The 15,809-nt window shown below is 39.2% G+C and overlaps 1 protein-coding gene across 2 annotated transcripts in view; it reads right to left on the bottom strand.

Moving 5' to 3' along the window:
- ELMOD1 (ELMO domain containing 1) overlaps positions 1-15,809 on the bottom strand; it is a 111,381-nt gene that overhangs the window by 69,544 nt on the left and 26,028 nt on the right. Inside the window, exon 2 of one of the 2 annotated variants that reach the window (XM_067750914.1) lies at positions 331-432. In XM_067750914.1, coding sequence (XP_067607015.1) covers positions 331-347 — 17 coding nt within the window. In that variant the 5' untranslated portion in view covers positions 348-432. Of the gene's footprint in view, positions 1-330; positions 433-15,809 lie in introns of those variants that run through there. The other variant, XM_067750915.1, reaches the window with a different exon arrangement.

The following is a 15,809-nucleotide window of genomic DNA, read 5'->3' as shown; positions in this document are numbered from 1 at the left end:
TGATTCCTCGACTACTAACGCCTCAAACCTGAACCTTGGGGCTTTAGAAACACAAGGCATCAAAGCGTGTCTGCCCCATGGTTTTGTGCCTATATTCTTTTATAATCTCTTGTAATCTCCTACTTGTAAGTGCTCTCTCTTAGCATCAGTATGGGTATAGAGTTGGCAGAGAAACCTTATGTCCAAATTGTTCTTAGCCAAAATACAATGTTATTTTATGCAGTCCTAGAGAACTGGTTATAGGATCACAAATGGTGAACAGAAATATACTAATTGTTAAGGAAGTTTCTCCATTTCAGAGTGCTCATCCAGGAAACCATAAATACTTACCTCAGGAAGTGCTTCATTGTGCCTGTTTTGATTATCCAGGTGTTATACAAATGGTTCTCAAGTAATTGCTTCCAAATTTGCCTTTGTCAAAGTAAATGTAAGCTGTGGAAGAAATTAGATATATTTACTGTTAATGGAGCTGGAAATCCCAACCCCCAAATTTCTGCTTACCTTAGTAAGCAGATAAGGTGCTATGCACCCAGAACTTTACCAGCTGAACTGCCCACACTGCAATACAATTCAATGGATGGCAATTATAGCTAAAGCCTTTCACTTTATAATTACACAATTAGTCTCTTATTTTAAGTCACTTGCTGGAGCAATTGTTTGTTTCACGAGCAATCCCTTCAATAGTAAACTTTGCCTCTATTTTGGATACTGTTCCTATATTTTGAAGAACAGTATTTGTATGAAAGACATAAATGAAGAACCATTAAATTAACTATTCTGATTTCCATATAGCAAATGTTCTTAAATCTGGCAGCCTCAACCTTCCAGAAGTACAACTCAAAAAATAACTAAAAGCAACTGGTAATGTCTCTAAGCTAAAAAATAGCTGATAAAGAGCAAGTACTCCAAACAAATGAATGATATGCCCCCGGCCCCATTTTGGGGGGCTCCGTGAATGAAACAGTGAAATTATATAATTGTTTAGCACATTTCAGTTTACAATATACTTTCACAAAATCCACTATATCAAGTTATTGGTCTTCCAACAAGGAAGGACACCAGAAGCTGCCTACAAAGCAGCAAATTAGTATGAGATGTGAAGAAACAGACTAGAGAAGAGAGAGTGGCTGGAAGAAATAGCAGAATGAAGTTACCTCATGAGAGAGAGACAAACGGAATGCTAGCTACAACAACAAGGTAAGGTACTAAATGTGTGGACAAATGGCTTATGGCAGAGACACAATTACCCACTAGAACAGCCCAGGGAATACGGAAACTCGGCCTAAACAAAAGCCAGTCTTTTCGCTTTTTTAAAAAATTGAGGTATAGATGACTTACAATATTACATAAGTTTCAGATGTACAACATAGTGATTCACAATTTTTAAAGGTTGTACTCCATTTATACTTATTGTAAAATATTGGATATATTCCCTGTTCTATACAATATATCCTTGTAGCTTATTTATTATATATATAGTAGTTTGTATCTCTTAATCCCCTACTTGTCTCTTGTCCCTCCCCCATCCCTCACCCCACTGGTAACCACTAGCTTGTTCTCTAGATCTGTGAGTCTGTTTCTTTTTGCTATACTTACGAGTTTTTTTTTTTAGCTTCCATATATAAGTAATATCATGCATTATGTTATTCTCTGACTTATTTCGCTTAGCATAATACCCTTCAAGTCCATCCATGTTGTTGCAAATAGCAAAATCTTGTTCTTTTTTATGGCTGAGTAGTATTCCATTGTGTATATATACCACATCCTTTTTACCCACTCATCTGTTGATGGACACTTTAGTTGCTTCCATATCTTGGCAACTGTAAATAATGCTGCTATGATATTGGGGTGCATGTATCTTTTAATGTTTTCATTTTTGGGGGGAAACATACCCAGGAGTGGAATTGCTGGCTCATATGGTAGTAATATTTTTATTTTTTTGAGAAAGTGCTATACTGTTTTCCACACTGGCTACACCAATTTACATTCCCAACAGTGGACAAGATTTACTTTTTTTCCACACTCTCACAAGCATTTATTGTTTGTCAACTTTTTGATGATGGCCATTCTGACCAGTCTGAGGTGATACCTTATTGTAGTTTTGTATTTCATTAATAATTAGTGATGTTGAGCATCTTTTCATGTGTTTTTCGGACATCTGTAGGTCTTCTACAGAGAAATGTCTATTTAGATCTTCTACCCATTTTTGATTGGGCCATCTGTTTTTTTGATATTGAGCTGCATGAGCATATTTTGGAGATTAATCCCTTGTCAGTCGCTTCATTTGCAAATATTTTCTCCAATTCTGTGGGCTGTCTTTTGATTTTGTTTATGCTTTCCTTTGCTGTGCAAAATTAGTTCCCCATTTTTTAATTTTTGTTTTTATTTTCATTATTCTAGGAGGTGGATACAAAAAGATATTGCTGCAATTTATGTCGTAAAGTGTTTTGCCTATGTTTTCCTCTAAGAATTTTATAGTATCTGGACTTACATTTAGGTATTTAATCCATTTTCAGTTTATTTTTGTGTATGGTGTTAGAGAATGTCCTAACATTCTTTTTCATTCTTTTGCATGTAGCTGTCCAGTTTTCCCAGCACCACTTATTGAAGAGGCTGCCTTTTCTCCACTATATATTCTTACCTCCTTTGTCAATAGATTAATTGACCATAGGTGAGTGGGTTTATTTCTGGGCTTTCTATCCTGTTCCATTGATCTACATTTCTGTTTTTCTGCCAGTACCATACTGTCTTGATGACTGTAGCTTTGTAATATAGTCTGAAGTCAGGAAGCCTGATTCTCCAGCTCTGTTTTTCTTTCTCAAGATTGCTTTGGCTATTTGGGGTCTTTTGTGTTTCCCTATAAATTAAAAAATTTTTTGTTCCAGTCCTGTGAAAAATGCCATTGGTAATTTAATAGGGATTGCATTAAATCTGTAGATTGCCTTGGGTAGTATAGTCATTTTGACAATATTCATTCTTCCAATCCAAGAACATGGTATGTCTTTCCATCTGTTTGTGTCATTTTTGATTTCTTTTTTTTTTTAATTAATTAATTTATTTTTGACTGTGTTGGGTCTTTGTTGCTGTGTACAGGCTTTCCCTAGTTGCAGCGAGCAGGGGCTACTCTTCATTGTGGTGCACGGGTTTCTCATTGTGGTGGCTTTTCTTGCTGCAGAGCACGTGCTCTAGGCACGCGGGCTTCAGTAGTTGTGGCACACAAGCTCAGTAGTTGTGGCTTGTGGGCTTAGTTTCTCCATGGACTGTGGGATCTTCCCAGACCAGGGATCGAACCCATGTTTCCTGCATTGGCCACCGCACCACCAGGGAAGTCCTCATCTTCAATTTCTTTCATCAGCGTCTTATAGTTTTCAGAGTACAGGCCTTTTGCCTCCTTAGGTACATTTATATCTAGGTATTTTATTCTTTTTGATGTGATGGTAAATGGGATTATTTCCTTAATTTCTCTTTCTGATGTTTCATTGTTAGCGTATAGAAATGCAACAGATTTCTGTGTATTAAGTTTGTATTCTGCAAATTTACTGAATTCATTCATGAGCTCTAGTAGTTTTCTGGTAGTATCTTTAGGATTTTCTATGTATAATATCATGTCATCTGCAAACCAAGTTGGCTTTACTTCTTTTCCAATTTGGATTCCTTTTATTTTTTTTCTTCTCTGATTGCCCTGGCTCAGACTTCCAAAATTATGTTGAATAAAAGTAGTGAGAGTGGACATCCTTGTCTTGTTCCTGATCTTAGAGTAAATACTTTCAGCTTTTCACTGTTGAGTATGATGTTAGCTGTGGGTTTGTCATATACAGTCTTTATTATGTTATGTTATAATAAAGGTACGTTCCCTATATGCCCACTTTCTGGAGAGCTTTTATCATAAATGGGTGTTGAATATATACTGTTCATCTCTGTTTGTTTGTTCTTTAAATCTTCTAGCTCTTTATTAAACTTTTCTTGTATCCTTTCAGTCTGTGCCTCCATTCCTTTTCTGAGATCTTGGATCATCTTTACTATCATTACTCTGAATTCTTTTTCAGGTAGATTGCATATCTCTACTTCACTTAGCTGTTCTTCTGAGGTTTTATCTTATTCCTTCATCGGGAACATCTTTCTCTGCCATCTCATTTTGTCTAAATTTCTCTGTGGTCTCTGTTCCTCAGGCTGCAGGAATGTAGTTCCTTTTTCTTTTGGTGTCTGCCCCCTGGTGAGTGGCACTGGTCTAGAAGGTGTGCAGGCTTCCTGGTGGAAGGAACTGGTGCCAGCCCACTGGTGAGTGGAGCTGGGTCTTATCCCTTTGGTGGGAAGGGCTGTGTCAAGGGGTGTGTTTAGAGCTGGCAGTGGGCTCAGAATGACTTTAGGCAGCCTGTCTGCTGGTGGGTGGGGCTGTGTTCCCACCCTGTTGGTTGTTTGGCCTGAGCATCCCAGTACTGGAGCCTGCAGGCTGTTGCATGGGGCCAGATCTCATGCCAAAATGGTGTCCTCCAGGAGAGCTCACACCAATGAATATTCCCTGGGGCTGCTACCACCAGTGCCCTCGCCCCCACAGTGAGCCATGACCACTCCCCATCTGCCAGAAGACCCTCCAAGAAATGCAGATAGTTCTGGCCCAGGCTTCTATGGAGTCACTGCTTTGCCCTGGGTCCCAATGCATGTGAAACCTTGTGTGTGACCTCTAAGAGTGGAGTCTCTGTTCCCCCCAGTTCTGTGGAGCTCCTGCATTCAAGTTCCACTGGCCTTCAACAACAGATGTTTTGGAGGCTCCTCCACCTGATACCAGACCCCCAGGGTGAGGAGCATAATGTGGGGCTCACAACTCTCACTCCCATGGGAGAACCTCTGCAATATAATTATTTTCTAGTTTGTGGGTCACCCATCTGGCAGGTATGGGATTTGATTATATTGCAAAATCACCCCTCCTATCATCTCGTTGTGGCTTATTTGTCTTTGGGTGTAGAATATCTTTTTCGGTAGGTTCAAGTCTTTTTTGTTGATGGTTGTTCAGCAGTTAGTTGTGAATTTGTTTTTTTCATGAGAGGAGATTTCTTCTGCTCTGCCATCTTGTCGCTTGCCCCTCTCAATCATATGGTTTTTATTCTTCAATTTGTTAATGTGGTATATCACATTGATTGGTTTGTGGATACTGAACCATCCTTGCATCCCTGGGATAAATTCCACTTGAGTATGGTAAATTATCCTTTTAGTGTACTGTTGGATTCAATTTGCTAAGATTTTGTTGAGGTTTTTGCATCTATGTTCATCAGTGATATTGGCCTGTAATTTTCTTTTTGTGTGATATCTTTGTCTAGTTTTGGTATCAGAGTGATGCTGGCCTCATCGAATGAGTACAGAAGCATTTTTTCCTCTGCAATTTTTTGGAATAGTTTGAGAAGGATAGGTGTAAACTCTTCTCTAAATGTTTGGTAGAATTCACCTCTAAAGCCATTTGGTGGCTGGACCTTTGTTTGTTGGGGGTTTTGCCAGTATTTTCTTTAATACACAGCTATTTCTGTAAATATTTCATGCATGCTTGAAAAAAATTTCTACATGTCAACTTAAGATTGTGGTTGCTTCTGGGAAAAGAGGGAGTGTTTTAGGATCAGGGACTGGGAAAATGGCCTTCAATTTTATAAATGTTTTATTTATTAAAAAGCAAAATAAAGAGGAAAAATTTTGAGTGGTGGGAATGTATATTATTCTTGTACTTTTGGGTCTTTTAGAAACAAATCCAAATTTTAATTAAAAACTGTTAGTGCCCACCCAGAGCCCAGAACATGGTTTCAAATACATTCTCCAGTTAAAGGAACCAGGGCTTCTTGGAAAAATGGCTGATTCTAGTGTTTGGGCAGGAAATATACAAGGTAAGCCTGCTGTGTCTTCTTGTTCCAGAAAGTAAGGAAGTGCTCAAAAGACAAACAACTGGGGATATATCAAATAAACACAGGAGCCAACTGAAGGAGTTCCTGATGGTCAAAGCAGAACAATTTGAGTAACAAAATAAATAAAGTATTATTGGATAATAACTCAAAGTATAAAATAAATATCCATGACTCTATACTGATATAAATAAATGACTGAATACATAAATAAATGTACATAAATCTTTCACACAAAATATTTCCAAATAATTTCTGTAGATACTCTGTCCTCAAGGAGGTGGAGCATAACTCTTTACCCCTTAAATACAGGCTGGACATACAAGCATACCTTGTTTTATTGTGCTTCACTTTATTGTCTTCACAGATATTGCATATTTTTAAAAATTGAAAGTTTGTGGCAATCCTGTGCTAAGTGAGTCTATTAGTGACATTTTTCCAATAGCATTTCATCACTTTGTGTCTCTATGTCAGATTCTGGTAATTCTTACAATATTTCAATATTTTTCATTATTATCATATTTGTTATTGTTACCTGTGATTATGATCTTTGATGTTACTATTGTAATGTTTTGGGGCACCATGAACTGCTTCCACATAAGATGGCAAACTTAATTGATAAATGTTGTGCATATTCTGATTGCTGCACCAACCAGCCATTCCCCTGTCTTTCTCCTTCTCCTTGGGCTTCACTATTCCCTGAGACGCAAGAATATTGAAATTAGGTCTGTTAATAACCCTACCATGGCCTCTAAGTGTTCAAGTGAAAGGAAGAGTCACACATCTCTCACTTTAAATCAAAAGCTAGAAATAATTAAGCTTAGTGAGGAAGGACTGTTGAAACCAAGGTAGACCAAAAGCTAAGCCTCTTGCATCAAACAGTTAGCTGAATTCTGAATGCAAAGAAAAAGCTCTTGAAGGAAAGTAAAAGTGCTACTCCAGTGAACACACAGATAAAAAGAAAGTAAAACAGCCTCACTGCTGATATGGAGAAAGTTTTAGTGATCTGGATAGACGATCAAACCAGCCACAATACTCCCTTAAGCCAAAGCCTAATCCAGAGGAAGGTCCTAACTCTCCTCAATTCTATGAAGGCTGAGACAGGTGAGGAAACTACAGAAGAAAAATTTGAAGCTAGCAGGGGTTGGTTCATGAGGTTTAAGGAAAGAAGCCATCTCTATAACATCAAAGTGCAAAATTCAGCAAGTGCTGATGTAGAAGCTGCAAAAAGTTATCCAAAAGATCTAGCTAAGATAATTCATGAATGTGGCTCCTCTAAGCAGGTTTTCAATGTAGACAAAACAGTCTTCTATTGGAAGAAGATGTCACCTAAGACTTTTACAGCTAGAGAGGAGAAGTCATTGCTTGGTGTCAAAGCTTCAAATGACAAGCTGACTCTCTTGTTAGGGGTCAATGCAGCTGGTGACCTTAAGTTGAAGCCAGTGCTCATTTACCATTCAGAAAATCCTAGGTCCCATAAGAATTAGGCTAAATCTACTCTACCTGTGCTCTATAAATGGAACAACAAAGTCTGATGACAGCACATCTGTTTACAACATGGTTTACTGACTCTTTTAAGCTCACTGTTGAGAACTTCTGCTAGAAAAAAGGATTCCTTTGAATATATTACTGCTCATTGTCAATGCACCTGGTCACCCAAGAGCTCTGATGGAGAGGTACAATGGGATTCACATTGTTTCCATACCTGCTAAGACAATATCCATCCTGCAGTCCATGGGTCAAGGAGTCATTCCAACGTTAAAGTCTTATTATTTAAGAAATACGTTAGTAAGGCTATAGCCGCCATAGATGATTCCTCTAGTGGATTTCAAAGTCAACTGAAAACCTTTTGGAAAGGATTCACCATTCTAGATGCTACTGAGAACATTCATGATTAACAGGATTTTGGAAGAAGTTGATTCCAACTTTCATGGACGACTTTGAGGGGTTGAAGACTTCAGTGGAGTAAGTAATTGAAAATATGGTGAAAACAGCAAGAGAACCAGAATTAGAAGTGAAGTCTGAGTCTGTGACTAAATTGCTTCAATCTCATAAAATTTGAACAGATGAGGAGTTGCAAAGAAAGTGGTTTCTTGGGATGGAATCAACTCCTGGTGAAGATGCTGTGAAGACTGTTGAAATGACAAAAATGGATTTAATAAACTTAGTTGATAAAGCAGTGGCAGGGCTTGAGAGGACTGACTCCCATTTTGAAAGAAGCTCTTCTGTGGGTAAAATGCCATCAAACAGCTACAGAAAAATTGTTCATGGAAGAAAGGGCCAATCAATGCACCAAACTTTGTTGTTGTCTTATTTTAAGAAATTGCCACAGCCACCCCAATTTTTAGCAACCACCACCCTGATCAGTCGGCAGCCATCAACATCGAGGCAAGACCCTTCACCAGGAAAACACCTAATGAGGGATATACCAGAAAATATCCAGTATTCCTCAAAACTCTCAAGATCAAAAACAAGGAAAATCTGGGAAGCTGTCACAGTCAAGAGGTACCTGAGGAGACATGATTACTAAACGCAATGTGGTATCAAGAATGGGATCCTAGGATAGAAAAAGAACATTAAGTTAAAACTAGGGAAATCTAGGACAGATATGGGAAGATGGCAGAGAAGTAAGACATGGAGATCACCTTCTTCCCTACAGATATATCAAAAATACATCTACATGTGGAACAACTCCTTCAGAACACCTACTGAATGCTAAGAAGACCTCAGACCTCCAAAAAGGCAGGAAAATCTCCATGTAACTGGGTAGGACAAAAGAAAAAAAAGAGAGAAAAAGGAATTGGGATGGGACCTGCGCCTCTGGGAGGGAGCTGTGAAGGAGGAAAAGTTTCCGCATGCTGGGAAGCCCCCTCACTGGCAGGGACAGGGGGAGCTTTGGCGCCTCAGAGAAAAGTGCACCAACAGGGGTACAGAGGGCAAAGCAGAGAGGATCAGTGCTGACCAGCACTCCCCAGCCTGAGATGCTTGTTTGCACACCAGGGCGGGTGGGGGCTGGGTGCTGAGGCTCGGGCTTTAGAGGTCAGACCCCAGGGAGAGGACTGGGATTGACTGCATTAAGACAGCCTGAGGCGGCTAGTGCGCCACAGCTGAGGGAGTCCGGGAAGAAGCCTGGGCCTACCAGAGAGTAAGTGACCATTGTTGTGGGGTGCTCAAATAGAAGGAGGGGCCCGCCATAGGAATGTCTTTCTCTGTGTGCTCACAGACAGCAGGGCATAGCCTAAATGAGCTCCAGGTGGGCGCAAGCCATGGCTGCTACCTCGGACCCAAGAGGTGGGCGTGACGGCTACCACTGCCACCACTGCCACCAAGCAACCTGAGACCAAGCACATGTCACTGCCAACACCTTCCCGGGAGCCTCTGCAGCCCTCTATTGCCAAGGGTCCTGCAATCGGTGGCCAACTTCCCTAGGAGAGTGCACGGCATGCCTCAGGCTGTTGTAACTTCCTGCCGGCCTCTGCCACTGCAGGCACTCCCCTCAGAACCCAATTGTGACTGTAATGCCTCCTTCTCCCCGGCCTGAGTGAGCAAGTGAACCCAAATCAGCCGCTGCTTTCTCGCCCTCTTGCCTGGGGGGAGAACAGATGCCTGAAGGTGGCCCACATACCAAAACCACATGCTTTGGTTTTGGTGGGGCCAAAACCAAAGCTGAACTCCAGGGGTGGTGTGACCAAAGAAGAGGAAGGGAAATCTCTCTGTGCAGCCACAGGGGCAGCTGATTAAATCCCTGCAATCGGCTTGGTAAACCCTGCATCTGTGGAATACCTGAAAAGATGAGCTTTCCCACAATTGAGGCTGTGGACTTTGGGGGCAGGTACACACAGAAGCTGGGCCAGGTCAGAGTCTGAGCTGGCCCCACAGTGCCCACAGCAGGTCCAGAGATCTACCTAGAGTTTGCTTTCTGCTTTTGATTTGTTTTTGGTTTTTTATTTTTGTTACTTTAGTTTTTAGTGTTTGTTTTCATTTTTGGGTTCATTTATTTGTTCAGTTGCTCTCTTCCTTTTTGTTTTCTCTTATTTGTGTGTGTGTGTCTGTTTTTGCTTTTACCATTAGTCTTGGGGTTTTGTTTGTTCGTTTTTTTTTTTTTTTTTTTTTTTTTCCTTTCCTTCTGTGCCGTGTGGCTTGCAGGGTTTTGCTGCTCTGGACAAGGTTTGGGCCTGAGTCTCTGAGGTGGGAGAGCCAAGTCCAGGATGTTGGACCAACAGAGAACTCCCAGTCCCAGGGAATATTAATCAGCAAGAGCTCTCCTAGAGGTCCCCATCTCAACATCAAGACCCAGCTCCACCCAATGCCCAGCAAACTCCAGTGCTGGAGACCTCACAGCAAACAACTAGCAAGACAGGAACACAACTCCACCCATTAGCAGAAAGGCTGCCTAAAGTCATACTAAGCTCACAAACACAACAAAACACACCACCAGACATGGCCCTGCCCATCAGAGGGACAAGATCCAGCTCCACCCACCAGAACACAGGCACCAGTCTCCCGCTCCAGGAAGCCTACACAAGCCACTGGACCAAGCTCACCCACTGGGGACAGACACCAGAAGAGGAACTACGATCCTGCAGCCTGCAGAAAGGAGACCCCAAACACAGTAAATTAAACAAAATGAGAAGACAAGAGAAATATGCTGCAGATGAAGGAGCAAAGTAAAAAACCATAAGCCCAAACAAATGATGAGGAAATAGCAGTCTACCTGAGTAATGATAGTAAAGGTGATCGAAAATCTCAGAAACAGAAGAGAGAAAATAGAAGAAACATTTAACAAGGAACTAGAAGAACTAAAGAACAAAAAAACAGTGATGAACAACACAATAACTGAAATTAAAAATACACTAGAAGGAATCAATAGCAGAATAACTGAGGCAGAAGAATGGATAAGTGAGCTGCAAGATAGAATGGTGGAAATAACTGCTGCAGAGCAGAATAAAGAATGAAAAGAATTGAGAACAGTCTCAGAGACCTCTGGGACAACATTAAACTCATGAATGTTCAAATTATAGGGGTCCCAGAAGAAGAAGAGAAAGACAAAGGGTCCAAGAAAATATTTGAAGAGATTATAGTTGAAAACTTCCCTAACATGGGAAAGGAAATAGTCAATCAAGTTCAGGAAGTGCAGAGAGTCCCATATAGGATAAAACCAAGGAGAAACATTCTGAAACACATGTTAATCAAACAATCAAAAATTAAATACAAAGAAAAAATATTAAATGCAGCAAGGGAAAGCAACAAATAACATACCAGGGAATCCCCATAAGTTTATCAGCTGATTTTTCAGCAGAAACCCTGCAGGCCAGAGGGAGTGGCAGGACACATTTAAAGTGATGAAAGGGAAAAACCTACAACTAAGATTACTCTATCCAGCAAGGATCTCATTCAGATTCAACAGAGAAATCAAAAGCTTACAGACAAGCAAAAGCTAAGAGAACTCAGCACCACCAAACTAGCTCTACGAGAAATGCTAAAGGAATTTCTCTAAGTGGAAAACAAAAGAGAAGAAAAAGACCTACAAAAACAAATCCAAAAAATTAAGAAAATTGTAATAGGAACATACACATTGATAATTACCTTAAATATAAATGGATTAAATGTTCCAACCAAAAGGCACAGACTGGCTGAATGGATACAAAAACAAAAACCATATATATGCTGTCCACAAGAGACCCACTTCAGACCTAGGGACACATACAGACTGAAAGTGAGAGGATGGAAAATGATATTCCATGCAAACGTAAATCAAAAGAAAGCTGGAGTAGCAATACTCATATCAGATAAAATAGACATTAAGATAAAGGCTGTTACAAGAGACAATGAAGGACACTACATAATGATTAAGGGATCAATCCAAGAAGATATAACAATTATAAATATACGTGCACCCAACATAGGAGCACCTCAATACATAAGGCAAATGTTAACAGTTATAAAAGGAGATATCGACAGTAACACAATAATAGCAGGGGATTTTAACACCTCATTTACACCAATGGACAGATCATCCAGACAGAAAATCAATAAGGAAACACAAGCTTTAAATGACACAATAAATCAGATAGATTTAATTGATATTTATAAGACATTCCATCTGAAAACAGAAGAATACACTTTCTTCTCAAGTGCGCATGTAATATTCTTCAGGATAGAGCACATCTTGGGTCACAAATCAAGCGTTGGTAAAGTTAAGAAATAGGAAATTGTACCAAGCATCTTTTCCGACCACAATGCTATGAGATTAGAAATGAATTGCAGGAAAAAAAAACTGTAAAAAACACAAACACATGGAGGCTAAACAATGTGCAACTAAATAACCTAGAGATCACTGAAGAAATCAAAGAGGAAATCAAAAAATACCTAGAGACAAATGACAACTAAAACACAACACAAAACCTATGGGATGCAGCAAAAGCAGCCCTAAGAGAGAAGTTTAAAGCAATACAATCCTACCTCAAGAAACAAGAAAAATCTCAAATAAACAATCTAACCCTACACTTAAAACAACTGAGAAAGAAGAAGAAGAAGAACAACAAAACCCCCAAATTTAGTAGAAGGAAAGAAATCATAAAGATCAGAGCAGAAATAAATGAAATAGAAAAAAAGAAAACAACAGCAAAGATCAATAAAACTAAAATCTGGTTCTTTGAGAAGATAAACAAAATTGATAAACCTTTAGCCAGACTTATTAAGAAAAAGATGAAGAGGACTCAAATCAATAAAGTTAGAAATGAAAATAGAGAACTTACAATGGACAACACAGAAATACATAGCATCATAAGAGACTACTACAAGCAACTATATGCCAATAAAATGGACAACCTGGAAGAAATGGACAAATTCTTAGAAAGGTATAATCTTCCAAGAATGAACCAGGAAGAAATAGTAAATATGAACAGACCAATCACAAGTAAGGAAATTGAAACAGTGATTAAAAATCTTCCCACAAACAAAAGTCCAGGACCATATGGCTTCACAGGTGTATTCTAAAAAACATTTAGAAGAGCTGACACCCATCCTTCTCAAACTATTCCAAAAAATTGCAGAGGAAAAAATGATTCTGCACTCATTCGATGAGGCCAGCATCACCCTGAAACCAAAAAATATCAAAGATATCACAAAAAAAGAAAATTACAGAGCAGTATCACTGATGAATATAGACACAAAAATCCTCAACAAAATACTAGCAAACAGAATCCAGCAAAACATTAAAAGGATAATACACCATGATCAAGTGGGATTTATCCCAGGGATGCAAGGATTCTTCAATATATGCAAATCAATCAATGTGATACACCACATTAACAAACTGAAGAATAAAAACCATGTGATCATCTCAATAGATGCAGAAAAAGTTTTTGACAAAATTCAACACCTATTTATGATTAAAAAAACTCTCCAGAAAGTGGGCATAGAGGGACACTACCTCAACATAATAAAGGCCATATATGATAGACCCACAGCAAACATCATTCTCAATGGTGAAAAACTGACAGCATTTCCTCTAAGATCAGGAAGAAGATAAGGAGGTCCACTCTTGCCACTATTGCTCAACACAGTTTTGGAAGTCTTAGCCATGGCAATCAGAGGAGAAAAAGTAAGAAAAGGAATACAAATTGGAAAAGAAGAAGTGAAATTGTCACTGTTTGCAGATGACATGATACTATACATAGAAACTCCTAAAGATGCTACCAGAAAACTACTAGAGCTAATCAATGAATTTGGTAAAGTTGCAGGATGCAAAATTAATGCACAGAAATCTTTTGCATTCCTATAAACTAACAATGAAAGATCAGAAAGAGAAATTAAGGAAATATTCCCATTCACCACTGCAACAAAAAGAATGAAATACCTAGGAATAAACCTACCCAAGGAGGTAAAAGACCTGTACTCAGAAACTATAAAACACTGATGAAAGAAATCAAAGATGACATAAACAGATGGAGAGATATACCATGTTCTTGGATTGGAAGAATCAATATTGTGAAACTAACTATACTACCTAAAGCAATCTATAGATTCAGTGCAATTCCTATCAAATTACCAATGGCATTTTTCCCAGAACTAGAACAAAAATTCTTAAAATGTGTATGGAGACACAAAAGACCCTGAATAGCCAAAGCAATCTTGAGAAAAAAGCAGAGTTGGAGGAATCAGGCTCCCTGACTTCAGACTATACTACAAAGCTACCGTAATCAAGACAATATGGTACTGGCGCCAAAACATAAATATAGATCAATGGAACAGGATAGAAAGCCCAGAGATAAACCTATGCACCTATGGTCATCTAGTCTATGACAAAGGAGACAAGAATATACAATGGAGAAGAGACTGTCTCTTCAATAAATTGTGTGGGGAAAACTGGACAGCTAGAGGTAAAAGAATGAAATTAGAACACTCCCTAACACCACACACAAAAATAAACTCAAAATGAGTTAAAGACCTAGATGTAAGACCGGACACTATAAAACTCTTAGAGGAAAACATAGGCAAAACAGTCTTTGACATAAATCACAGCAAGATCTTTTTTGACCCACCCTCTAGAGTAATGGAAATAAAAGCAAAAATAAATGGGACCTAATGAAACTTGAAAGCTTTTGTACAGCAAAGGAAACCATAAACAAGATGAAAAGACAACCCTCAGAATGGGAGAAAATATTTGCAAATGATTCAACGGACAAAGGATTAATCTCCAAAATATATAAACAGCTCATGCAGCTCAATATCAAAAAACAAACAACCCAATCCAAAAATGGGTGAAGACTTAAATAGGCATTTCTCCAAAGAAGACATACAGCTGGCCAAGAGGCACATGAAAAGATGTTCAACGTCACTAAGTTTTAGAGAAATGAATATCAAAACTACACTAAGGCATCACCTTCCACTCATCAGAATGGCATCATCAAAAAGTCTACAAACAGTAAATGCTGGAGCGGGTGTAGAGAAAAGGGAACCCTCTTGCACTGCTGGTGGGAATGTAAATTGATACAACCACTATGGAGAACAGTATGGAGGTTCCTTAAAAAAATAAAAATAGATTTATCATATGACACAGAAATCCCACTACTGGGCATATACCCAGAGAAAACCATAATTCAAAAAGACACATACACCCCAATGTTCATTGCAGCACTATTTACAACAGCCAGGTCATGGAAGCAACCTCAATGCCCATCGACAGATGAATGGATAAAGAAGATGTGGTACATATATACAATGGAATATTACTCAGCCCTAAAAAGGAACGAAATTAGGGCTTCCCTGGTGGCGGAGTGGTTGAGAGTCCGCCTGCCGATGCAGGGGACGCGGGTTCGTGCCCCGGTCCGGGAAGATCCCACATGCCGTGGAGCAGCTGGGCCCGTGAGCTATGGCCGCTGAGCCTGCGTGTCCGGAGCCTGTGCTCCGCAACGGGAGAGACCGCAACAGTGAGAGGCCCGCGTACCGCAAAAAAAAAAAAAAAAAAAAAAGGAACGAAATTGGGTCATTTGTAGAGACGTGGATGGACCTAGAGACTGTCATACAGAGTGAAATAAGTCAGAAAGGGAAATACAAATATCGTATATTAATGCGTATATGTGGAATCTAGAAAAATGGTACCTGTCTGCAAGGCAGAAATAGAGACACAAACGTAGAGAACAAACATATTGGCACCAAGAGAGAATGGGGGGTGGAATGAATTGGGAGATTGGGATTGACATATATACACTAAAACGTATAAAATAGATAACTAATGAAAACTTGCTGTATACCACAGGGAACTCCATTTCTCTGTACAATAGAAACTAACACAACATTGTAAAACAATTATATCCCAATTTTTAAAAAATAGGGAAATCTGAATAAGCATAGATTTTAGTTAAAAATTTGGTATCAATATCAGTCCATTAATCGTGACAAATTTATCATATTAATGTAAGA

This window comes from Pseudorca crassidens, chromosome 9 (genome assembly GCF_039906515.1).
Source record: "Pseudorca crassidens isolate mPseCra1 chromosome 9, mPseCra1.hap1, whole genome shotgun sequence".
Lineage (NCBI taxonomy): Eukaryota > Metazoa > Chordata > Mammalia > Artiodactyla > Delphinidae > Pseudorca > Pseudorca crassidens.
The sequence above is the reverse complement of the archived record's forward strand: the minus strand, read 5'-3'. Positions and strand labels throughout refer to the sequence as shown.